General features: G+C 35.7%; 1 protein-coding gene across 2 annotated transcripts; it reads right to left on the bottom strand.

The window, feature by feature from the left end:
* Positions 1-271: 271 nt before the first annotated feature.
* On the bottom strand, positions 272-27,312 carry LOC306881152 (extended synaptotagmin-2-like). 2 transcript variants are annotated; one of them, XM_079435076.1, is made up of 23 exons: positions 26,517-27,294; positions 15,831-15,872; positions 15,591-15,725; positions 14,919-14,995; positions 14,759-14,831; positions 14,181-14,270; positions 13,480-13,535; positions 11,771-11,891; positions 11,513-11,689; positions 11,348-11,430; positions 11,158-11,206; positions 10,709-10,798; positions 9,674-9,769; positions 7,119-7,181; positions 5,824-5,898; positions 5,389-5,475; positions 4,810-4,959; positions 3,079-3,452; positions 2,874-2,972; positions 2,648-2,779; positions 2,421-2,526; positions 2,146-2,195; positions 272-1,658 (listed from the first exon to the last, which is right to left on the bottom strand). In XM_079435076.1, exons 1-23 carry the CDS (start codon positions 26,883-26,885, stop codon positions 1,616-1,618), a joined length of 2,637 nt encoding a protein of 878 aa, XP_079291202.1. In that variant the 5' UTR covers positions 26,886-27,294; the 3' UTR covers positions 272-1,615. The 2 variants fall into 2 exon arrangements, with proteins under 2 accessions (XP_079291202.1, XP_079291203.1); XM_079435077.1 differs by lacking the exon at positions 7,119-7,181 and having other exon boundaries at positions 26,517-27,312.
* Positions 27,313-27,773: the final 461 nt, after the last annotated feature.

The raw sequence follows: 27,773 nt of genomic DNA, 5'->3' as shown, positions 1-27,773 counted from the left end.
CCACATATACTAAAATAACTAAAACTAAAAAATATAAAACTATATACGCATATTTGGAAAAATAAAAATAAAATGACAAAAGCACACAATTACTATGTTAAGTAAAGTAAAAATGAAAACAGAAAATATTAAAAAAAAGAAACAATTCATAAAATTTATAAAAATTATAATTGCTATTTGATATTAAGGTGTTATTTCTGCCACCTGTTCCAAAACTGAATCATAATATTTGACTGCATTTGACAATATGACATCAACACAAATAATTATTCCTTTCCTCCATTCAAACTATATTTATTGGTATAGAATAAATTGTTTATTGAAAAGGAAACAGTGGACATCATCAAATACAGAGACTTTACAATCCTATATCTGATGCCAAATATCCCCGAAGCAAAGTATATTGTTGGTCATAAGGCACAGGAAATATATATATACATCTATAAGGCAAGCTCAGCACAGAGAGTTGCTCTGACTGCATACGTTTGCTTTTTGTGATAAGTATTAATCATAATAATAAGCATCATAAAATCTGTCATAATATTCACAATAATTTATACAATAAAAACATTCTTGCTGACAGGAATAAAATGAAAACAGAACAGTTTGAGGTTTGACCATCTGCATATCATAAGCTCAGCTCACTGACACTGCAGCAGACGAAACCACAACCTTCACTTAATATCAGACTTAATATCGCACAAGACATTTTCTATAACTATGAGATGCAGATGACTGAGGAAGCAGCGGTGAGAGGTAACCAGGTGTTTTTGAAGGAGTGAACATGTGACCGAGTGCTACAGAAAGGCCAAACAAGATACAGAGATATGGCAGCATTAGATATCCAGGGTCATGTGACACTGTAGCTGCCCATGCATGTTTAAGCACTGACAGCCAGTGCTGTGATGGTGGATGCTGAACCACACCAGAGAACACATAACACACATATATGAACACTTGGGTGTGTAAAACATTTAGGTGCATATCTGGTTTAATCACACACTCACTTTATAATGAGCAGAGTACTTCTTTGGTAAATTTGTCTCCTAAAAGGAGCATCTGTAGGCATTAACAGAGATTATAATATATAACACTTTCAAAGAGTTCAGTGCTTGTTTAACAAGAACTCTTACGGTTAATATTTATGAAACCTTTCCAAATACTATAATTCCTTTTTAAGATTTATTTGTATATATTTACAGTCTGAGATTAATTATATATATTATATAATCTCTCCGCCATAAATGTGTAAATGGCGGATGTTGTTAGAGTTTGCCACTCTTGGTTTAGAAGTCTAAATGCGTAAACAACTAATCAATCCAACAGATGCCGCTGAACCGTATCCCTTTTTAACTTTAAAAATCTCTAAACACTCTCAGTTTCTCTTTCACTCTTGGTAAGTCAGTGCACATTACATCAATAGCGTTTTTTTCTTCTTTGACACTGTAAATCTATTAAAATTGATAAAATCTGAAGATCCAACATGTACAAATTTTGCCCACGGCTAAAACACATGGTTTAAATATGGCTGAGGTTTGGAGTCTTGCGTAGGGATTTGTAGTTTTTTTTTTTTTTAATACAGTATGTGTAGGCAGAAGGAAGTTGGTTCCTTTGATTAAGGGGATTGTCGCCTCAGCCCGTCCACTGAAAGCTCATACCTGCCAAACACACAAACACATTCATATAAAAATGTCTGATACCATGTTCACACACCTTTGGCTAAATATGAATGAATTCATGAACAACATGATTGTTGTTGTTGTTTTTACTGTGCCATTTTCATAAATAACGGGCAAGAAATGTCTGGGTCATATTTGACTAAATTTATGTATATATTTTGAATAAAGAAAATTTGGCTTCTAACTCTCATTACTTAAATTTAAACAAACATAGTAGTATTATTTAACCTTCTGAAGCATGATTTATTAAATATTTATTAAATATAAATATTTTAAATAATTTTTCTTCTCCAAAATGATGCATTTTGAGAGATTTTTAAATAGGGCACACTGTACATCAGGTTAAACTGTAAATAACCACTGTAAAGTACATTTTATGCACCGTAATTACAGTAATGGGAATATTCAGTATAATCGATATCATCATATTCATATTAAAGGCTTCAAAATTATATAAATTTATTACCATTGCGTTGAGCTCTTTGTTATATCCTCAGAGGTCAAGTCAACTAACACCTGGGAGAAACACACATCATTTTTATATATGAATAATTTGTTCATGAGAGCCAAAAAATAATAAAAGAAAATAATATTCTATAATTTAGATTTAGAACAATGATATTAAGGATATTGTGAATGGCTAACTGAATGTTTTTTATCTTATAAAAAAGATTTAAGTTATGTTGTAAATGGTGTGAGGACTGTTATTTCTAATGTCATTTATGATGTGAGGGATGTAACCTTTCCCAGCAGCCCTCTGTGTTTTGACAGAATTCCTCCTCCATTCTTCACAGCCACATCTAGTGTTCTTCTGTGCAACTCCACAAATGACACGCTGAATTCAAACCTACACAAACACATGTGCACGCAACACACAAACACTTTATTTAAAAACACAAATACAAGTATTTTTATTCAATGCAAAATGAGAAGACTTAAAGAGACTGGAAGAGGAAAAACAAACTGACGTTTGATCATAGATGGGATTTACTGTTTTCTTCATCGTGCTTGTTTTTCTGCGTCCAGAGCGTCGTTTATCAGGCAGCAAATATAAACGGACGTATGGATCAGAACCACTTTCAGTAGAAGAGATCAGATTCCTGCAAACACAAAAATATGAAGACTTTCATATTAAAAATATCTTTCAGAAGCACTGAAATACTTCAGAAGGATCAAAAGTCACATGTATCTTACCTGCAGCTGTGTACCACGACAATTAGTTTGTTTCTTTGGGGACTGTGTCTGATGGTTAACTGAATTTCACCCAAAGGAGCGAAACCAGGTGAGGCTCCACTGTAAAAACAGATACTTTTTTGACTGTTGCGGTGTTGGAATCTCAACAAACCATGAATGGCACCAGACAGAAAGGTCAAAATATGTAAAAAATGTTCAAACATACTTCTGTAATTGTTGTATTGTCCTCTGGAGCTCCTGGGCGTTGCTGGGGTTAGAGATGTCAGATGCTATGCTGGGTGTCGGCTCTTTGCTGTTTAGGTGTAGCGCAGAGCCAGAGATGGCCAGGTTAGACATGCTTCGCCCTGATTTAGCCAGACGGGTAGGTGAGTCCTCTAAAGGCCTGCTGTCTATTAGGGGCTCCACCCGCGGGGAGGGTGTGGGGGTGTTCGGGCTTCTGGGTGCTGGGGTTGGCTGCTGGGTTTTGGATGCTGGGGTGGGCTCTGAAACATTGGGGTTGGGGGTCGCGCTGGAACTGGGGCGACGGAGCTGAACTGAGGACGGCTGATCTAATACTGCCAACTTATCCATAGAGAGAATCTAAAATACACATATAGACAGATATTCATTGGTTACAGACTTTTTTGTGTGTATTTTTAGCAAAAGTGACACTCCCTGCTGAGATGGACCCTCTATATAGGGCAAGGTTCAGTTGTTTCTTTGCCAGTCGTGTTTAACCTGCTCAATGAGGCCATTAAGGCACTATTTTCACTGAAGCTGCTTTGAAAATATGTATTTTTAAAAGCATAAAATGAAGAAATTTCTTTTTGCTTATGGTTTTAATGGTTAAATTATTGCTGAGGCTACTTACAGTTAAAAATTTCTTAATATGAAATTCGAATGGCATGACAATTAGATAAGACTGTACAGAAATTGAAATCTACACACTAATACACACTATTACTCATTGTCACGCAATGCTTATGTTGTTAACATTAATAATTTGAGAAGTATAACAATATGCACGGTTTGATGTGATATGAGTTAACCGATCGTTAATTTAATCACCATTGGTAGTGCGATTTATTGTAATTCTTTTTTCCTCAGTTGGACAGAACAAGCTTGTTACTTGTTCAGATGGCAATATACAGTGAAAATTCTTATTTGGGTCATATATTCCAAGACTTCGGCTAGAATCTGTGATTCCTGAGTACAGTATCCACACCGGTGCGGTGACTGACAGCTACACATTCACCTCAAAACATTAGATTCATCCACGCTGGAGCCGTGCCGGAGCACCGGATCACCGGATCTCAACCCCGTGCAAGGAGGATAATGCCGCACAGAGCTGCAATTCCAGGTTTTCAAACACAGATGGCGACAAAGAGGTAAGACTTATGGACTGCAGCTTTAATTTAAGGTTTTATAGTTGAGGAATCTACAGAACATTGATAGAGCTAATTACTTGTACAATGGTTAAGACCACTGAATTGCAAAACCCGCTAGGTAATATTTCAAATACTGTACTTTTAATTTTTACTTAAATTGTGAAAAGTTTTTTACTCCATCCATCAATACAAAGAGTAATTTAGATATTTAGCTTGATGAAAGACACTTTAGTTTGGGGTCCAATTCTCACTATTAACTAACTATTAACTATGACTTTTGCCTCAAACTGGCAAAGTCATAGTTGTTAAATTTAGGTATGGGGTAGGATTAAGGGATCTAAAATATGGTCATGCAGAATCCGGCATTAATATGTGCTTTATATGTACTAATAATTATGCTAGTAATATGCATGGTTATAAGCAACTAGTTAATTGTGAGAATTGGTCAAAGTATTACCGAAATCAACCACTGTTTTTAGCTTTGTTTCTATTAGTTTTCCTTTACTTTCCATGAATTATTTAAATTTCAGTAAACAAAAATGTGTGTGTGCGAGATGTTTGTGTGTTACCCTAAGTGCAATCTTCATCTTAAGCGTAGAGCCGGGTCCTGAGTTCCTGAGTGGGAATCGCTGACTGATAGTCATCTGATCCTCCTGCAGCAGCTTTGACAGAGGAAGAGAAAATGTCCCTAGGGAACACTCGTGCTTCTCATCCTTTACCTGCATACACACAAAACATCAGACTGTGACTCGTATGAGACACACCACTGTGTTGTAAACACTGCAACTTCCAAACTATATATACTTTCCATGAATAGAGAACAATTGAGTCAATTTTTATTAATACCTTGATTTCTATGATTTAGTTATTTTCCGGAAATAAATAAATAAATACACATACAATTACATTTAAAAAGAGAATAGACAAAAAACAAAGTAGCAAAAAGGATAGCAGGGCAACAAATCCAGTCTAAATACATCACTTGGAAGGGAATAGCTAGTATGATGCCAAATTATTGTTACACATTCCTACAATATCAAGAACACCCTTGCAGTGTTCAAATCTTTCGCCTTTCAGGGACCAGCCCAAATTTTCAACCATTAAACCACAAAACCCCATGTGTCTGCGAGTGCATGCTCGTGTTTTACCTCCACTTCAAGTTCTTGACACTTTGGATTGTGGATCAGGAATGTGAAGGCCTCCTCCCAAAGCGGCTCGTTGGTTTTATATCTTGTCTGTAACGAGAAAAGAATGAAAAACATTTATCCATTATACATTTAGCAACAGTGAAAACACAAAGGTTCTGAATTGGAATTATTTTACCATCTTAAAAATTCACAGTAAAGTCTGACTTAAGCAAACTTGCAACATCACATTTTGCAGTGAAATACTGTTATACAAAGACAGCTAAACATCAACTAATAAGTGTAATGAATTTATATGCATTCATCTCTTTTCATTCAAAGCCATTTCAAAGAGCCTCGCACTATGTTTCATGTTTAAATTTGCACCTACAAGAATAACACAAAATGTTATGCACATTTAAATTTAAAGACATTACTTGTGTGCATCAGTGTATTTACCTTGCTCTCAAAGGATTTATGTCCCACAGTAAACTGGACGAATGGACTGGGCACACTGCTGACCTTTTTACCAGACTATAGAGCATACAAATAGTTATTAACAACGCTTTCATATTAAACACATACAAATAACAATATGCACAAATAACATTATCAACCTTAACCACACTCTTACTAAAGCTAATAACAAAAGGATTTAAATCAAACAATAATAATCTACAGTACATATCTGCACACTAATGGCGTGAAATGATTCTTAGTAACCATATGATATTTACTCCGGTCTAAATCTGCAATGACTATGAACCACACCGGGCATGCTGTCCATTACCACAGAAAGTTACAGTACATGGAAAGCTGAGCAGGTAACACTGTAAATAAATATTTAATCTATGTGATTACCACATAACATTTCATATGTTTGCATAAGATTGTTTAGCAATATTTGTTTTGTTCAAAGTCACATTCAAACTGTTTTCTATGTAGCTTATACACATACAAACAAATGTCCTATTTACTTGAATGGAAAAGTCAAAAATCTACAAAACTGATATTCAAAATGATGTTTTAATAACATTTTCGAATTAGCACTGTAATCTAATTAAATGGTACTGAAAATTCTGCTTCTTTGGTTCAAATCACAATATACTAGGCTGGTCCAGTTAATGCACTTTCACATTTAAACAAAGGAGCAATTTAAAATCAAGTAACAAGAATGTTTACTGAGCAATACATGCTAAAATAAATTATTATTGTTAAAACTTGTCCAAATGATTGACCCTGATAATAGACAGCATGCCATGGATTTAGTCCAGATGTGGTAAACATTAAAGTTGGAAATATTCCATTAGATAGAAAGTTTAAAATATTGTATTTATTCCATTAAATTAAAATAACAGTAGTCATTTCCCCTTATGAATGTCATGTACTATATTACTATCAGGACATAAAAACCTAAAAACTTGTTAAATTCAAGCAAGGTCTTATATGTTGCATTTATGTACGATTGTGTGTATAATCTTGATTCATATTTTGCTTGAATTAAACGCAATCAATTCAGAATTGGGAAAATGGGATTGGAAAGCTGGCTGAAATGTACATAAGAGAAATAGTCTCTGTGGCATTCAGAGTCTGAATTCAGTGCGTTTGTGCAGGTCTGCATGCGGTTAATCAAAGCACACAAACAGCAGACACGAATCCTGCAGCAGGAGGATCTTAAATCGACATAAACAACTTGCCACGTCTTTCTACATCATTATGTGTGTGTGTAAATTGTGAGAAACTGATTGTGTTACCTTTATCGCTTTATTCAATGTACCCTTCTTCAGACCTGCATTGTTGAATTCTAAAGGATTGCGCTTATTTCCCCAAACAGAAAAGGATGAGACACGCACACACACACACACACACACACACACACACACACACACACACACAAATACAGGCAGGATTATTAGGAGCATTGCATGCAGAGTTAAATTCATAATTGCACAAAAACAGACATCCTGGAGTACTCACTCAATCATACACAACAAAATGAATGATTACGAAATGAATGCATGGTTAATTTGATGAAAATGAGAAAAGATGATGCCTCATTGTATTTTATCCGTATGATTTGTTCAAATGATGAAAGAGCCCTAGCAGAACACATCAGCATATTTTTATTCATTTGCGTTTGATTAGTCATGCCTGGTGACTGGGCACATGAAAGGACACAATTTAGGTGTCAAGGACAGTGATGAAGAAAGAATGATAGAAATAAACATGAAAGAGAAATATAGACAAGGCAATCCAAAGAGAATCAGTCCAACCCACACTTCACTGCAAATCAACCCGCAACAAATTTGATTGCAGAAACATGTCACACAATGTCATGGGCACTGCAGGACACTACAAGACGCCTGAATTCACTCAAACGCTTTCAGTGACTGATGAAAATGATATAATGAGGCATGGGCTGATATAGCAACAGTTATACAATAGTTACAGCTACAGTCATTCCAAATGTGCTGATATTTAATAAAATAGCCCTGGAGCTTTTCACGCTTTGGACCAGCAACGTTTGCTTTCTGCTCGGAGACACACAACAGTTGATTCTGTTTTTGTGTGGAAATTGTTGTGCAAAGCAAATATAGACAAAGTAGCTTTCCAATATTATGTCTGAAATAGTTTAATCTGCATGTATAAATAAATGTATAACTGTTGTATCAAATGTTGCTTGTGTGACATTGTTTAATCATGTATTTCATACAGTGAAGTGCAGAGTGAGACCCGTTTCATTCAACATGCTTCCAAAATTGACACTCTACTGCATCTCTATGTTACACCCCCCCACACACACTACTGTTCAAAATTTCAGAGTCTGTAACATTTTTTTGTTTGTTTTTGAAAGAAGCCTCTTATGCTCTGTCAAAGTTACAGTAAAAACAGCAATATTGTGAATTTTCAGCAGCCATTACTCAAGTCTTCAGTGTCACATGATCCTTTAGAAATCATTCTAATTTGCTGATTTAGTGGATATGAATATTAAAACAGTTGTGCTACTTAATGTTTTTAAGGAAACTGTGACGCATTTTTGAAGACTCTGATCTGATGAACAGTTCGAAAGTAACAGAAGAAATTAATGCAGCATTTATTTGAAATAGACATCTTTTGTATGAAGTCTTTATTGTTACTTCTGATTAATATAATGCATCTTTGCCATATTCAATCCTATATCCATTAATAAAAAATAAAATAACTTACTGACCACAAACTTTTGAAGAGTAGTGTATCACATTTCCTTGTCACAATCTCTCTTACAAAGTTAATCAGCAAATATTTGGTCCTTTTTGAGATTATCAATATTGACCAATAATGATTTTATCCTTGACAAATATTGCTTCATCAATTGATTAAAAAAAGTCTGATTTCAAATAATGAAATCAGAAAAAAGCCTATTTAGTACATTTTAATTCCAGCAATTTTGTGCAGGTCTCTTTTGATATCACATATTATTTTTCTTATCATTATTATCATACATACACACATCCATTATACCATAAGTGATCAGTTAACCTTCTTTCTAGATATTGGTATCATTGTTGACCAATAAAAAAAACTTGATCAGCAATATCCATAACCACATAACCTCATTTAGCTCTCCAAACAGTGCAGACAACTGCGTTCTGTTGTTGTGTGAACATAGTCAAAATGTTTTCCCTGAACCACCTCTGATGCTCTATATTCAAATGCCCTCTTTAAAGGAAAGAGTGCACCTTTGCAGTGAAAAAACAACTGCACACACAAAAACGGCTGCATTAACACCTCTAATACAGACTATTTATATCTATGCAAAATGCAGGCGGGGCCTCTATAAACACTAGCATGCTGACAGAACAAACCACGACAAACAAAACAGTCCTCAGAGTTTGAACAGCATTACAGGAAGATTTTACATGCAAAAGTAAAGTTGAGATTTAACTATGAAACATTTGTAAATGAAATAACCAGCTGTTAATGCACCAAATGCAGGTAAAACGCAAGCAGACCAATCTAATGGAAATGCCAGCAGAGTGACTCACAAACATTGTCCTGTAGAGGGCAGAAGTGTTCTCACAGAACACCAGCCCGGCAGAGCGGCGCTCTCTCAGACACCCACTGCCCACGTGCCCCTCAAAAACACTCTTCACCCAGAGTGACAGGAAACCAGAGTGGGTCAACAGAAAGAAACAGAGGATGAAAGGAGAAAAAGGCAAGTGTAGTAGTAGAAGTGATACCTGATGAAAGAGGGAAGGTGGAGCATAGAAAAATGAGGAAGAAAGAAAGAAGCAAGTGTGGGTGAGTATGTGTGTGTGTTAATGCTCACTGGCAGATTTTTGGCTGAGTCCAGATGCACCAACAGTAACGCTGATGACAGTCCATCTTTGGCCTGCACTTTATCTGCTTTAATGCTGCTTAAAACCTGAAAAGCAACACATAAAACTTTAATCAGTGCCGACTCTGTGCTGTGTGTGGGGATTTGCCTCTTTAAAAGGAGTAAATGATGTCTTATTTTACATGCAATAATTATCACAAAATTATAGCAAAATAATCTTATTTCAAACAGAAAACAAGATTATTTTGCTTACCCCATTGGCAGATTATTTTGCTTGTTTCAAGCAAAAACTCACTTAATTTTGACTTGTTTTTTCTGAATTTTACTTGTCTAGAAAACTCTTCTTGATTTAAGAATTTTTAGATATTTTGGCTGGAAACAAGACAAAAAAATCTAAGCATGAAAAGCATTTTTTGCAGTGTATAAGTTTATAGAATTGGGAAATTTCAGAGTTTAAAAGTAGAAATGTGCAGTTCGTATTTTTGTTATAGTTCTTCTATACATACTAAGTTTGGGGTCAGTAAATTTTTTTTTTTTGAGAGTTAAATACATTTATAATATAACAAAAGAATTCTATTTCAAAGAAATACAGTTTATTTAAATTTTCTATTCATCTAAGAATCCTGAAAAAATCAGTTTCCACAAAAATATTAAGCAGCACAACTGCTGTTTTTAACATTGAAAATAATAAATGTTTACTGAGCACCAAAAATCAGCCTATTAGAATGATTTCTGAAGGATCATGTGACACTGAAGACTGGGAGTAATGATGCTGAAAATTCAACTTTGCCGTCACATTAATAAATTACATTTTATTTCACAATATTTCAATTTTTACTGTATTATTGGATTTACTGTATTTTTGATCAAATAAATGCAGCCTTAGTGAGCACAACAGACTTCTTTCTTACTGACCCTAAACTTTTAATGGGTAGTGTACATTTGTTATTTGATCAGTAAAGTCTAAATCATTAACAGAAGTCATATAATATCACTTTGATGTGTATAAGAGGTGTGTTATGTTACCTCATCGAGTTTATCAGGTGTAGGGAGAAGAGAAAGCCATTCGATCTTCAGGTGAAGCTTTCCTGTGGCAACATCATCAAGTACAAACCACTACACACACACAAACACACACACACACACACATTTCATTTTAAAACTTTGTACTTTATAATAATAACACTTTATTAAAGGTATAGTTCACTCAAACATGAACATTCTGCTATCATTTACTCATCCTATGATACCACATGCATAATACAGGTCCCTTTCACTTTTTTGGAAAAGAGGAGGCAGGACGTGCTTTAAAAATCTACTATTCATGCTCCACAGAAGAAATTAAGTCATAAAGGTCTGGAACATCACAAGGCTGAGTAAATGATGCTAAGTCAAAGACAAGCTTTGAGCTCATACAAAAATAAAGCTGGACAGATGTTAAGACCAAAATTAAACAAAAAGGTATTTTTTTGTACCTCATCTACTTTCTGTTCCTTCTCTAGTTCCTCTACGTTGATGGTAAGGCTAAAGAATACATGAGGGCAAAAATCAAATGTTAAAAATAAAAACATCCACACACAGATCCTGACGATCTTGAAGGTGGAATTCTGAAGTATTATTGCTTGTAATTATTTAAAGATTGATTAAATTAATCACAGCCATTACCTTCCCAAATAATCATCCTTATCATGGTCCTCATCATAAAGCTCTATCTCCAAATTCTGTCCTGGGTGATCGTACACAGATGCCTAAAACACACATAAACACCTTGGGTTGGTAAATAAAAACATGTCAGAGGAGGACAGATTCAATCAAAAATTAGTCCCTTACCTCATAAACTTCGTTCCATTTAGGATTAACTGTCTCTTTGATGATTTTGGATCTGAAGAGCTGATTACCCAGCTTAATGACGCCATACGGGTCTGACTTTCCTTTTATCATGCCACCCAGAAACTTGTCCTTCCCTACCAGGTCCTGTGCCTCCAGAAAGTGAATCCGCAGAATACCCTGAAACAAAAACACACATGATATAAATATTCTGTTTATATACATGTACGAATGTGTATGTGAAGTATACAAGTGTGTTACCTTTGGCATGGGGAAGCGGAGTCTGGAAATCTGTGCATCATTTACAAGTGGAATAGTGATTTTGTTTGGCAGCACGAGAAAACTGTATATGATATCCTGAATAACGCTGTCACACAGACCACTGTGAAAGACAGAGAAAGAGAGATTAGTGATGATTTTAAAATATTAGAACAAATCAGTCAGTCAAATGCATTAAATTCAATCTATCCACCCATAAGACATTTTTTCCTGAAAAATATGTGATATTTTGAATGGCAAGACTATGCATTCACAAGCTGTACAGACTACTTTTATTATACTTTTTAGGTAAATTGAGCTTGATAGCTGCAGTTGTAATCTGCTTGCATTTCCACTGTGTAGAAAAAAAGCAACATTAATATTAATATTATTCTAAATAATAACCGTGTACAAAAAAGCTAGGTTTTTTTGGGTTGAATACCCATTCTTGGTATTTATGCTAAGATATGAAACATACACTTTTCAATGCCTTTTTGCTTTGACTCAGCACACATCTTCAGGCCCTTTTTTGCTTAAACCATGTGAAATTAAACATTTGGCATAGTTCTCAAGGTGGCCAGGGCCCACTAGAGGGCCTCAGCAAACTTAATATTATAATATATATATTGAAATGTTTTATTTCAACTGAAATGCTAAAAATATACAATCAACAAACTAAAATTTGAAACACTTCCCCTTTTTTGCCCACAGTTCCTGAAATTTCTGAAACCACAAAATGAATTGTGGTTAATTAATTCATGAACACTCCCAGTTTCTGTGAACAAAAAGCTGAAGAGCAAGTAGCTTTGTCTTAATTGCACCTGAAATATCAGAGAAAACATATATTGGGAGGCCTTTGAATATTGTATTTAGCTATGTGGGGCTTTCGATTAAAAAAAAATGGAGAGAACCACTGGGATAAGGGGAAGAATTAGAGCACTATAATACTTCCTCCATCCTCCCTCAGCAATCCTCCATTAGCACAGTTTTCATTTAAGTACTGCAATTTATAGTTGTTTATAGTCCCTTCACCCACACTATGTTAATGACTGTATATATAGCATTATTTACCAATTAACTTGCATTACAGCTTGAACATGTAACACATCAGGATTAATTTATTTATTTTTCAGAGATCAAAGAATTCAGATTGATTTCAGCACTGATGTCTAACCAGAAAAGTGCATGAAATGTGACTCTTCTGTGAGGGTGTGTGCACGTGTGTGTGTGTGTGTGTGTGAGAGAGAGAGAAAATATAACAAAGGACAAGATCTCCCCACGCCTAAACCACAACACCAGCTCCACCTTTGAAATGACTATAAAAGGAGAAAAAGAGAGAGAAAGAAAGAAAGAGAGAGACTCCTCTGGGAAAACATTAAACTACGTTTGGACACACACACTGTTAGGGGATCACAGGGCAGACTTTAAGATAAAACACAAAAATTAAAACCCCATCATTTCCCCACCATCACAAGTGGGTGTAAACGTGGATCGTCTGATGTGGTCTGACAGGAAGAGCAGCATTTCTGAGACTGAAGTGAGCGTGTATAATGTTTGTGTGAGAGACTGTTATCTGTGCCACCTCAAAATATAAAATAGGTCATGTGACAGCATGTGTGCATTTCAAAGGCAGCCTTATCCACTCTCTAGGTTTATGAAGCTGGCATAATATGATTACATGATGTGTGATGGCTGACACGTGCATCACTCACTTTATTCCAGGGATGTCCAACATATTTGTAAGACCTGTCCAGTTTATATCCAGCAACTGAGAGAGAAAAAGACACATGTAACAATATTTAACACATATATGTTGTGTGTGTGTGTATATATATATATATATATATATATATATATATATATATATGCAAAATTCAAATACTTGCTGTAAAAAAAAAAAAAAAAGTTGAGCCAACTTAAAATTTTAAGGCAACCAGCTTCAGCAGATTTGTGAGTTTTCTCAACTTGTTCTTTTAAGTTTATACAACAAAAAGTTGAGAATCTCCTACAAAAATAAGTTGAGAGAACTCAAAAATCCGCTGAAGCTGGTTGCCTTAAAACTTTAAGTTGGCTCAACTTTTTTTTTTTTTTTTACAGTGTAGCTGAGAATGAGATGAATGAATGAGACAAATTTAAGAGGAATGGATTTAGATCTTATTTGAACACAGTTTCTGCAGAGCAGGTCAGAGCAGTGTTCTGAGTCTGAGAAAAGGTCTAAGTGAAGTTACAAAGGTGTGGGTTATTATTAAATAACAGACATTCTCATCATTTTTTATATTGTATGATTGACTAATTTAAGTAATGCCAGGTATGTAGCAAAAAAAAAGAAAAAAAAAGAATCAGACACAAATACAATGAAAGAATGTTCTTCTACATGTGACAATAGTGTGTGTATATGTGGTGGTTAACGTACAGGTTTCTTGAGGAAGAACATAGACAGTGCACCAATCAGTGGCATATCTCCTAGCAATGGCTCCATGATGACCCTCAACACACCAATAAGCTACAAATACAACCAACAAACAATTAAAAAAAGTACAACAGCGAGAAATGCTGGATTCAAATTTGCTTGCATGAGCACTATAGCTCAATGTATCACAGCATAACTTAGTCAAATAGCCAAATAATTCTGACTTGCATATAATCCACACACATAATAGGCCTATGTGCAGGTGACCTGAGTTTGAATCCTGCACGGGTTATTTCCCGATACCACTACCTCTTATAATGTTTCCTGTAACATCTCCACTATCCTCTTCAGTTAAAGCCAAAAAGCTCATAAATAATTAAAAAAACTTCTGCTTGCAGACATGAGAACGGACTAACGTTACATCTAATGCCTGACTATAAACTAACAAAGCTCTGTTATACACAAACTCATATCAAACTCCTGTGCGGTCACTCTGATTTTTATCAGGGTAATGACACATACTCAAATGTAAACAACTTATGTAAGAAACACACAAACAGGAATCTGTCACACACGCTTACCTGTATGCTCTTGATTCCTGCACGGCAATAGTATTTCTTAATATCCACATCAATTTCAGTGTTTCCAACAAAACTAGACAAATACAATAACACACAAACAGACTTTCAATATCTCAAGCTCAGTAATGACTCTCAGTGGTAAGCGTTGTGTGTATTTTACCTGATCTGTAGATCCATAATAATCTGTCGTTTATCTACATTCTCTGTATAAACTTTCACTCCATCCACCCTGAGAGGCTGCAGACAGATGAAAAATTAATATACTGTGTGTATAAGAGTATGTAAATGTATGTGTTGGTTTACTAAGTTTTAATTTGAGGACAAATGTCTTTAGAAATGAGCCAAATATGACTAAATCTTCCTTTGCAATTGTCCTCAAAGGTAAAAGGGATTTAGAATATAATGTTTTTATTAGCATTTTTAAATGCCAAAGGTTTACTTCTAGTGGTAGATTTAGGGTTTAGATTGATATGTTGCAATTATAAATAGCTTTATATAATACATCTTTGGTATGTGCTCAAAGGTAAAAACAGATTTAAAAAAATATTAAGAAGTCCTTATATTTATTTTTTAATAAATAAATGTTAATACAATTTTATAAAATTCACTTAAATATTTTTTAAATAATTAATCAAATATATTAAAATTATTTATAGACAAAAAATTAAATTAAAATGAAATGCTTTATTTATAAATGCATGAATTTTTTAATGATTTTACATGAATTTCATTTGAATACATAAAGTTGTCTTTTTGGGTTGGTTTAGGGTTTGAGTTAGTTAGGTCTATGGTATGCCCTCATTTAGATAGCTATGTAAACATGTGCATGTACCTTGTCCCCCATGTCTATCTTGGAGAAGGTGAAAGTACTAAGGTGCGCATTGGCTCCCTGCACTGCTGGTTCAATGGTCTCTTTGAAGATTTTATCTACAAACTGACATATAAATGGCCACATCTGATGTACAGTCTGTTAAAAAAAGAGAAAGAGAGAGAGAGTTAATACTCTTGAGGAGACATATCTGGGTTAGCATAGATTCAGACCTATTTTTATAAAATCACCACACACACATACCTTGTTGAGCCACTCCACTCTCTCCACATCTGGAAAATGAACCTGAAACACAAAACAGACGGATTTTTATTTTAATGGATATTTTAAACATTCATAAGTCACAGCACATTACCAGCTGACAGTTACAGCTCTCAAAATAATTCAATAACTCAAAACTTCTCTAACTCTTAAAATGAACTAGTTCAATCGTGACAACTCTCTGAAGATTTTAGCACGGTGATGGATATAACAATGTTAATGTATTTGGTCTTGGTGGAATAGATCTGCTACGCTGCTGCTGACTTGCTGCTGCTGTTGGTTATTGCTGTAGTTGTAGTTTATTGCTGCTGCTGCAAGCAAGTACAGGAACTTGCTACTGCCAATGCATATAGGGATACTGTGCTGTGAGTATTTAAAGGTGCCATAGAATTCATTGATACAATATTTTAAATTGTTCTGATATCTACATAGAAGGTATGTGGCTTAGGTAAGTGTAAAAATTCTCCAGAAACAGTTTTACATGTCCATTTACAGCCCTAGGATTTCTCCCCAGAATGAAATGGTCTGTTATTGGCTTATGTGGAAGGGTCATGAATAATAATGCTGAGCTCTGCTCTGATTGGCTGTTTCACAGTGCGGCTCAATGCTGAGCTCTGCTCTGATTGGCTGTTTCACAGTGCGGCTCAATGTTGAGCTCTGCTCTGATTGGCTGTTTCACAGTGCGGCTCAATGTTGAGCTCTGCTCTGATTGGCTGTTTCATAGTGCGGCTCAATGTTGAGCTCTGCTTTGATTGGCTGTTTCACAGTGCGGCTCAATGTTGAGCTCTGCTCTGATTGGCTGTTTCACAGTGCGGCTCATTTCAGTAGCTCACAGCAGGAAGGAAACACAGGGAAAATATAGATTTCAATACTTTCTCGTGCAGTTATATCGTTGGGTAATTATACTGTAAATAAAATGCGGGCATCAGGGAGCCGCTATTAATATGCTGGGCATTGAAACTGCTTTGGAATGCAAGATTCAGTTTCGAGATTCGCGATCGCATGTACTCTGTTTATACTATGGAGCGGCAGTACTTACCACACATTTTACAAGATCAGATGCTTGTCAGTGGTGCTCAAGATCTGTAAATCATTCGCCATCATCCTCAGTCATCTCGCCTTACTCCGTTTATGTGGTAAGTGAAATCTTATTTACTGTAACAGGCTACAGCTAGCAACGAGCTAACCATGTTCCTTTAGTGCAGGGTTCCAGTGCAGAGTTTGGGTCCAACCCTGATCAAACTCACCTACCTGTGATTTTCTAATGATCTAAAACAGGGGTGCCCAACCCTGCTCCTGGCGATTGACTGTCCTGCAAAGTTTAGCTCCAACTCTAATCAAACACACCTGCCTTTAATTTTCACGCCATCCTGAAGACCTTAATTAGTTGCTTCAGGTGTGTTTGATTGGGTTAGAGCTAAACTCTGCAGGAGTGGGCCAGATTTGAGGATGCCTGCTTGAGTGGCTCGCTTTATTTTATTAGATTATTTTATTTGCTTTCCGTGCCTTTCTGAATACAGACACCAACCCATCCCTGCACTTCACATCCCCTGCACAGCCTGGAACATAACATTTATTTCCATGATCTGCCAATTTCGCTGTTGTCCTCGCTTGTTTTTTCACAATACCTGCAGAACTTCTGATGGTTCGGCTGGCGGCTGGCCTAGAAAATGGGCGAGTATATGCAAATGTTGGGGGCGTAACTATTAGTGATCCAGACTGTTAAGTAACAGTTGGTGTTATGTTCTGATTTGCCTATTTTTCAGTGGTCTTTTTTATTCACAAGATTTACATAAAAAGGAAACAATGGTGAGGCTCACTGTATGTCATTTCCATGTACAGAACTGTTATTATTCAACTATGCCCAGGTAAATACAGTTTTCCATTCTATGGTACCTTTAAGACATACTGCTGCTGCACAAATAGCATATAAAATAACCCGTAGCAGATCTATACACGTGGAGGGTTTCAGAGAAACTCTGAAAGCTTGCTGCAGGAATCTCAAGTGAATGCTAGCCAGCGATTTAAATGCAAAGCAGTAAGCTCATTGGCTGCATATGCAGCATGAACCAATCAGCTTGTGCCAAGCCGTTTAACTCTCTGAATATCATCAGTTACGTTAACAACCCATCAGTCTGTGCCTAGAGTTTCAAGAGTGAACTATATATTTTATTCTCATTACTCATATCAATTACTCATTACATGAGCACATTTTAATGACATAAAGCAAATGTTTAACTAGAACATTTTGTTACAATGCTGAAGACCAGCAGACTAAAGGTGCTAACAGAACATGCTCTCTCTCAGTCTCCGACTCTCCATCTCACTGAGAGTGAATGATCCAATAAAACCAGAGTATTCTCATCACAACAATAAATCTGTCAACACTACAAACCTCCTCAACCATAATGCAATATTAAACCATTTACAATTTTTTACTGAAATGATTTTTGAAGTTGTAAATAAAATTATTACAGGAGTATGTTTTACAAGAAAACACTATTTGATTCTTTTTTTAATTTCAAAATTTCAAGTTTAATTAATTGTGCAAAATGTGGTTTCTTTGTATTAACTGTGAAATTTACTAGGAAATTTCACAATTACACCAAATCTTTTCCAGTGTTTGATGAATTACCTTACCGTATCTCACAATTAAGTTACAGTTAACCAATTAACAGGTTTTTACTGTAGTCCTGTTCTGTAAAAATTGCAAATGTTTTTTGCAGTTTTCAAATGAGAACTGTTACAATTTTGCTCATAATTAAATCATATAAAAATGTATAATAATCATTTGTTTCTTTCTTTCTTAACATGCCAAGTCCTATAGAAATTCAATGTGGAATTCAAGTTAAATTCTGTTTAAAAATAAATTCTGATTTGAATTGTAGTGTTCTAGTTTTGGTCGCATCATGCTACTCGCTCACAGTGTAGACATAGTGTCTCTCTCTTTGGCTCTTCATCTTACTTTCCTCAACATGCATTTGTGTAAACTCTGGTAGGAAGAAACGACCTATATGGAAAGATGTGGCACAAAAGCATGTGAGTGAGAGATATGCCAGAAAAACCAAATGGAAAATCCCTGACTTTTTCTTGGCTCCATTTCTTTCTCATATTTTCCTAGGGGAGAAAGCCAGCCTATGACTCAAAGCTGTGTTATTTCCTGATTATACGTGCAGAGAGCAGACAGCAGTTAAAGTTAGCCTGCTAATTCCCATGGCCTGTCAGAGAGCAGCCGACGCTGAGCTGATCCGATCTGATATTACAAACTCTGAATCTCTACATGTTTTATCTCCGTCACAAACACGCATATCTCTGGCCTTCAAAGAGCTTTGTTAGGGGTCAAAGTCTCATTCACAGACACACTGTGAATATATTTTTAATGTTATCCTGGATCTTTCTGCCTTGTTTCTATAACATTGCACACTAGATTTGTTCATTTCATCCATAAATACAGTCAAATGTGAATGTAAATGTGTCAGAAACTTCCATGCAGTAATTCCAGTTTAAATGGCACAGTTCTTCTGACACAACACAAGCAGCTAGTCTAAGCACGTAAAGCTGATTCATGAGGACATGTTAACGCTCGGACCAAATGCAGTAATGTGTGTGTGATTTATCTGCATGGGCGTGAACGTGTGCATCTGTGTAAGATCTGATCTGTTCAGCAATGTCATTTCCTAGGCAAGCAAACAACTTTGTCATATACAAACAGAAACAAACACACAGGCACGCTCATTCTGAGAGTGACTGTAGCAACCAGGAAGAACTTCATATAGATCTGACCTCATCTAACCTCTAAATGAATCAACCAGAGGTGTAGATTGTATTGTGAACTCGATGGAGGACTGATAGCTTGAGCTGCTAAATGATTTTGTGAGGTATCACAGGCATGTCTGAGATTATTTAGCACGACTGGTGAAAAGGTCAAAGGGCAATTGCTTTTTTTTTTTTTTTTTAAGCCGAGCAGAATGTATCAGACAGCCAGCGTGTCAGACAGTCAGTGTGTCAGACTCAAAGCAGGAAAATTATTGGATGGTATTATTTTTGTTGACTGGTGGATCTGAAAGAGCACAAAACAGCTCTTAATGTAGGGATGCACTAATTAAATAATTAGCCAATTATGATGTTCATGTAATGACCAAAAAAGAATGAAATTAACATTTTATACTATTTTGTCTGAAAACAAAAACATAGAAATAAAACCATTAGTGCTAGAGAAAATCATAACATTTTAATGTAATAATAGTGTTATTAAAGTGTATTAAGTGTGTGCTGCATGACTTCAAAGGTAATCTAAATGTTAAAATAGTCAGACTATACATATTTAAACAAATTAAAGTAATATTGGCTGACAACTAGGGATGCACCGATACCCGATACTTAGCTCCTGTACTCGTTAAAATGCCCCGATACCAAACGCCGATACCACACAGCATGAGATAAGTGCCATATTCAGACAAAGAAACACCGACAACAGAACAACAAGCTGCAGAATGGAGTTATTAGAGATTAAGGATGTCTACGAAGTATATGTATGCAATTAATTTTTATGTTAAACATTCAGTATTAACGCCTGAATAGCTGATGTGCGCGAGCTGATGGGCTAAGCAAAGCACGCTGAGTGGATTGATTGATTGCTGAGTGGATTATAAACATCATTTAAAACATAATTTAAAGTGAAACTAACAGCTTGTGTGAAATGCGCTAGGCTGTTCTGTACTTGTCCCTCTCATTCTGCACCAGTACAAATACATTGCACGTTTCGCTTGCTTCATGAGTGATTCTGCATTATAAGAGTGGCTTTGGAATATAAATCGCAGCACGTTTCAGATGAAAAAAATGCGACTTTTATTTCTGAAAATATCACATTTAGGAGGTTTATAACGAGTGGTTCCCTGCATTATTACAGCAAAACGCGTGATTACAGTCTACTCCAATGGAGCGGCTCTAATGCTATTAAATTAAAGATGATGTACCATAGAGCAAAACAATTAACAGTGAGAGTAACAAAAACTTGTAAAATACATTTTAATGGGCATAATTAAGTGTGAAAATAACCAAATGATATACAGTCAAACCAAATATCATTCAGACACCAGATATAATTTTAGATATTTTTTTTACTAGTGGGTGCAGGACACTATAGTTCATATAGTTCATTTCAAGTGAGGATTGCAAATAAATAGTTTTTTTTATAGAAAATAAAGTAAACTGTGACATATTATAACAAAAAATTCTTCATACAGTGGACTACCAGTAAAAATTTATACAAATTTGGGACCAAAAATTATTCAGACAGAGTCTGGGAAAAAAATTGAAGTTCAGGTTTGCATGAACCTGGTTGACAGCATGCCCAGGAGACTACAGGCTGTCCTTAAGGCTAAGGGTTGCCTGACAAAGTATTGATAGTTCTATATATACTGTCATACTAACAGCTGTCTGAATCATTTTTGGTTGACTGTAATCCATTACATACCTCTCTATCAAAGTTATCTGACATTATCAAGCTGAATTTGTTCTGACATAGAACAAATTCATTTTATTACCATTTTCTAAACTATAGCGAATAAACTGTGGTAATGTGAGAAATGTTGAAGGTGTCTGAATAAATTTTGGTTTGACCGTATCTATTTGATAAATGAAGTTAACCAACTAACATTATACATACTCTTTTGGTTTCTGTACCCAATATTAAAAAATTCACAAATGCAATGAAAATATCTGTACTGGAAAAAGTGGTATCGGTGCATCCCTACTGACAACTAATATACTTTACTGATATATCATGCATCATGAAACTCATAAGACTTTTATCACTGAATGATTAGCAGTTACAAGCAATATGAGGGTGAGTAAATGATGGCAGAATTTTTATTTCTGTGTTAACTAAACCCAAGAAAACAGCTCTATTTCCTCCTTACTTGATCAATAAGAGTTTGTTTGGGTTGATGAATGGCGAAATAAACAAGCATCTCATCTGAGAGAGAACAGACAGGCTGATACCACACAGCAATTTACAGACAGTGATGACAAGATGATGAGATGAATGAGGCTGGCGATGGACAGATCTGCTGATATAAGTGAGTTGTAGTTATTCAGTCAATGACAAATGATGAGACAAGAGGAGAGAGACATACTGTCCTAAAGAACACGGTGCTTCCTGAAAGAACACGTGGATGGCTATGGGTGGAAATCAATGCAGAAGTTGAGTGCTTAAACCTCTACCCCTTAAGAAAATACTACTGGAGCTGAGCAAAGCCAGGAAAGAACCGGCCATATTCTCAACACCTAATACAGAAGAAGAGACAACAGAAGAACTAGCTAAACAAACACACTCTCTTCAGGCCCTTGTGACTTTGATCAGACAGTAAAGCAAACATACTGTAATAAATCTATCAGTCACACACACACAGAGAGTAAAGGCGTCTCTTGCATAAAAAACTGTTTTGTAACAGTCTGTTGGAGCCCTATTTTGTATTGTAGTGCACTGCAGAAGTTCTGATGTATTTATTCAGCAAATAAGAAGTATTTGAAGCTTAGAAATGTTATATTTTAAGTTTACGTTAGTGTAATAATCTATTTTAATCCCCAGAAGCAGCATTGCCAGTTGTTCCCCAAAGTAAACGCTTTTCTTATGGTTACTACTATGGCTTCTAATGACATTTTTGCAACTTTTTTTTTTTAACAGAGACACATACACACATACATATAGGCCTATGTAATATATATTCTTTATTTGAGAAAAGCACTTATACTTTAGAGGCTTGACTATTTGTTTCTGAAGATTTTCAGCAGAAGGATTGCAAGGCTGCTCAGAAGTGGCTGACCAATTTAAATTCAAATTCTTATTATAATCCGAATTCTGGAAATGTTGGGACGTTTTTTAAATGAGTAAAATTAAAACTAAAAGGCTTTCAAATAACAAAATAGCCAAAATTTTATTCACAATAGAACATAGAGAACATAAATATTTAAACTGAGAAATTTTACACTTTTATCCACTAAATGAGCTTATTTCCAATTTGATGCTACAGGTCTCAAACAAGTTGGCACGGGGGCAACAAAGGGCTGAAAAAGCAAGAAATTTAAAAAAAATTCAGCTGGGAGAATATCTAGCAACTAAGTAAATTGTGTTATCACTCAGATGGGTTGCCATGGAACCAGAGACCTGTTCTGCCTTCTTAGGTGTTAGATGCATTTCGGGGGGGAAGGGTCCCAGACCCTCATAGTTGGCCTTTTGATTAGGTGAGGGGGCATAAGAGATTATTTGTTAAATATAACAAATATTTGTGCCTGATTGGCCCAAATGTTACAATAAAATTGTAAAATTTCTCAGTTTAAACATTTATGTTCTCTATATTCTATTGTGAATAAAATATTGGCTCATGTGATTTTAAATTTTTTTTAGTTTTCATTTTATTAAAATTTTAAAAACTTAAAATTTCCAGAATTCGGGTTGTATTATTACTTTTTTTATTTTATTTGCAAATTGATTTGAGATTATTTTCATAAATATTACGGAAAATAAATGTAAATACAGCTATTTTTATGCATGTGTTATTTAATTCTTAAATCTATTTTTATGTTTATTTTATTATCCATATCAGCTTTTTTATGCAAATTGACCGTCCTGCTCTCCCGCCAAAAATCCTATATCTGTCGACCACTACTCAGAAGTGAATGAGTTACACAGAAAGGCTTGGACAAACCAAAAACCCTTGTGTGCCCTCTTCATGGTCCAGCTAATAAAACTCAAACTTCACTGGCTTTTCAATGCCATGTTTGATAATGATTCCCTCGTTAATTATTAACACATGCACAAACACAGACACAACAGGGCAGGAGCTCTGCCTTTATAATATCTGCCCTCCAGGTAAAGTGTCACTGTATCTGCTCGTCCAAACTATTGTTCAGAAACAGAACGTGGTGCACCTCATCTGATTGACAGGTCACTATGGCAACATTTCCTCCAGCATGGGACTCACTGTGCTTTGGTGATGTCATAATAATGGCAGTTACTGTAGTAACACACCACACCCACTAAGGAGAGGTTCTTTCACCATATACAGCCCTCGTCTGACACAAATAAACAATGTTTCACCAGTTCCTGTTACAAACACACACAAGCAGACCACTTCACTCAAACACATCAACAGAAAATTGATGATTATTGCAAAGTTAAGTATTTAATGTGTGTGCAGTGAGTTTCATCTTTGATTAATACACTTTCATGCATGTTCACAATTAAACTTAACTATATTAAAATCATGGGAAAAAAACATGTTACTTAAAATAAATGTTAAATCAATTAATATAAAAAGCTTAAACTTATTTTATTAAAACCACATCTCTCATTTTTGTTTAGTTTAACGAAGTACTAAAATTTAAGCTAAATAAAAGAAACTTAATAAATAAAAAAATTACTAGGTAGACATTTAAAAAAAATAGTAATAAAAATGTAAAAAATAAAACAAAATTAATTTAAAATTAATATTATAGAGAAAACAGAAAACAAAATCAAACTCAAAATATTAACAAAACTATATTAGTATATCAATGATACTAAAATAACACTGACTCACAACCATGCAACCAATCCCAAGTCAGACAATCAGTCAACCCGAGTTTCATGAATTACCTGTTCATGTTACTTAATATCAGCCTAAAACTGAAAGAAAGAACAATGACAGCCTGTCCTGGCCATGGCAAGATTGTGATTTACAGCTAATGGAGTGAACACTGGAGTTTTGTATCCCTGAATGCCGCTTTCAGCACACAGGCCTGCTAATATACCAGAACTCTGATCTCCGGTTAGACAGCAAACTCATTTGTTTAAAGTAACAGAACACCAAAGTCTGTAGGCCAAAAGAAACACACTTGACAACCTTACTTGTCCTTGTTTGTGCTTAGAGCTTTGAAGTTTTCCCACAAGGATTCAAATTCATGAAAAATGACTCCGAATGCAGCCTCTGAATTACTATTTCATGTTCAGAATGTATTATCAGTCACACACACCATAGACGCATCATCTAGTATTTAAATTAGTGGTCGATCAATACACATTCTTAAAAGCCTTAAAACTCCACCTAGGCCTAAGGGCACAATATATATTTTTGGTGCATTTTATGCAAATCAATATGCCTGACATGAAAGCTTATAAATTTGTGCAAATACTTACTAACGTTACTATTTAATTACACTTCATTGTAAGAGAAGATTTTCTTGGAATCGATGGTGGTGCTGAACAGATATATACACAAAATAACTATTAAAAATAAAATGTGGATATCACTTCATTATAAATCGTACTTATTTTTTCTTACGTGACATGTGGCCAAGTATGGTGACCCATACTTGGAATTTGTGCTCTGCATTTAACCCATCCAAGTGCACACACACACCATGAACACACACCCGGAGCAGTGGGCAGCCATTTGGGTGTTCGGTGCCTTGCTCAAGGGTCTCACCTCAGTCGTGGTATTGAAGGTGGAGAGAGCACTGGTTATTCACTCCCCCCACCTACAATCCCTGCCGGACCTGAGACTCGAACCCGTGACCTTTGGGTTACCATTCCGACTCTCAATCCATTAGGCCACGACTGAAATCAGTCATTATAAATAAAAACAATCTTCATTGGTCATATTAAAAGTGTGTTTATATATAATAAATATATTATTTAGAATAAAATTATTGATTTGTAATGGCTGAAAAGCGTTTTTTTGTATCACAAATATTTTGCGTAGTGAAAAGTGAAGTGATTTTTATTGTATTATAAATATTTTAATTTTTAATGTCATCACATTTATGCAAAGTTTTACTTTTACTATGACCAATAAAGATTATTTTAATTTATAATGTCCAATAAGTGACATTCACATCATAAATATTTGTATTATTAATTTAAATATAATATTATCATTTTTATGATTAGTTAGTGCACATTATAGCACATTTACGCAAAGTAGTAGAAAAGTGTTAATAATAAGAAAAATTTGAATATGGGAAAAAAAAGGTTAATGCCATAATCTGTCTCTCTCTAATGAAGACCTATCAAATACTAAAAATAAAAATATAAAAAAAAAAGAAAGAAAATTTTTGAAAATTTTGTAGTTATTTTTGTTTTCTCTGCATACAAAAAGTATTCTCGTAGCTTCGTAAAATTAGGGTTGAACCACTGATGGCTGATGGACTATTTTGACGACGTGTTTCATACTTTTCTGTGTTTTGACAGACAGTGTTAATTGTTTGGCAGTCAATGGGACAGTCACAAGCCTTCCGGTTTTCATCCAAAATATCTTAAACTGTGTTCCTAAGATGAACAAAGCTTTTACGAGTTTGGAAGAACATGGGGGTAAGTGATTAATGACAAAATAATAATTTTGGTGTGGAGTAACCCTTTAAGAGTCATTATGCAAAATGTTTAATGGGTGCAGTTCTGATAATTCAGATTCAATTTGTGGTCTTGATTAGATTTGTAACTCATTCTGGTATGTAAGCAATGTCAGTTACACAAACTTTTGACAGCATCAGATTTTAACCACACACGCAGAGCAATGACACACCGGTTGAACAGGGCTGTGTAAGACCTACAGGTCAAGACTGAGGTCAAAGTTCCCCGTGTGAAACATTAACAAACTGGAGTAACGCGATGTTCAGTGTGTAACTCACCCACGGCGGCAGCTCTGAGCTCCGGACGCTCTGACGCACCGCTCGCTCCTCTTGCTCCAGAAACGCCAGCGCCCGGTTCACCGGAGCAAATCTGCTGCCCTGGTTCCGTCTGAGCCAGAACAGCGCGGCCAGGACGATGAGGACCCAGCTGAAGCTGAACTCCAGATATCCCAGCACGTATATGGGGAAAATCAGTAGGAATGTCTTGGCGAACTTGATTCCCATCTGCGTGGCGTCTGTCACCGAAGACTGCGGCTCCTCGTCCGGTAGCACCGGCTCAGGTGTTTTGACATCGGTGGGGCTCGGAGGAACAGAACCCGGTCCGTTCTGAGCGGGTTTGGGTCCCACTCCGTTCACTGACGCACTCATCTCCAAAGTACACAAATCCAAAACAAACAACAAAACTAAAACCTAAACAACCAAAGAAACAAGAGAGCTTCTACAGAAACATCTCTAACGTTTAACGTTACAAATCTTTGTCAGAAAACAAAACGAGTTGCGTCGCTCGGTTCCGGGCTCTTCCCAGGAGCGCCGATGATTGGATCAGCGCTGCTCCCTAAAGTGTTCCCCACCCGACCTTGCCTTGTATGGAGCGGCCGTCGGCCCGTGATTTTCCGCCCTTTCCAACGAACTTTAACTCGCTCGTGTCTTCCAGCTGCTGTCCGAGCCACGTCTCGCTGTCCCGACCGTCACCGCGTGAGCTGAGAGCGGCACCACCTCTCGCGCTCACCACATCCTGCGAGAACGCGCGCACCCTGAGTGTGACCAAACCCGCTGCTCAGGGTTACACACACAGGAAGACTCCCTGGCAGAATGAGAGGGTGGTGCAACGAGCGCAGAGGCGGTCTACATGCGCCACCTAGTGGACAAAAGTTTATCTATCTATCTATCTATCTATAAAAAAAAATCCAGAAAGACCAAAAACTTGCATTAATACTGTATATGTGCAAATATTTAGGTTAAAAAACATACTTTAAATATATTTTATTGATATACAGTAGTAGCTCAATAAAACCAGTTTGACTCATGATAATAAGACTAATCATATATCACAAAATATAAATACTTTAGCTTTTTCCTTATACAACCCGAATTCCGTAAATGTTTGGACGTTTTTTAAATTTGAATAAAATGAAAACTAAAAGACTTTCAAATCACATGAGCCAATATTTTATTTACAATAGAACACAACAAATGTTTAAATGGAGAAATTTTACACTTTTATCCACTAAATGAGCTCATTTCAAATTTGATGCC

This window comes from Barbus barbus (genome assembly GCF_936440315.1).
Source record: "Barbus barbus genome assembly, chromosome: 15".
NCBI classification, from domain to species: domain Eukaryota; kingdom Metazoa; phylum Chordata; class Actinopteri; order Cypriniformes; family Cyprinidae; genus Barbus; species Barbus barbus.
Note: the sequence above shows the minus strand (reverse complement) of the source record. Positions and strands in the feature narration are given on the sequence as shown.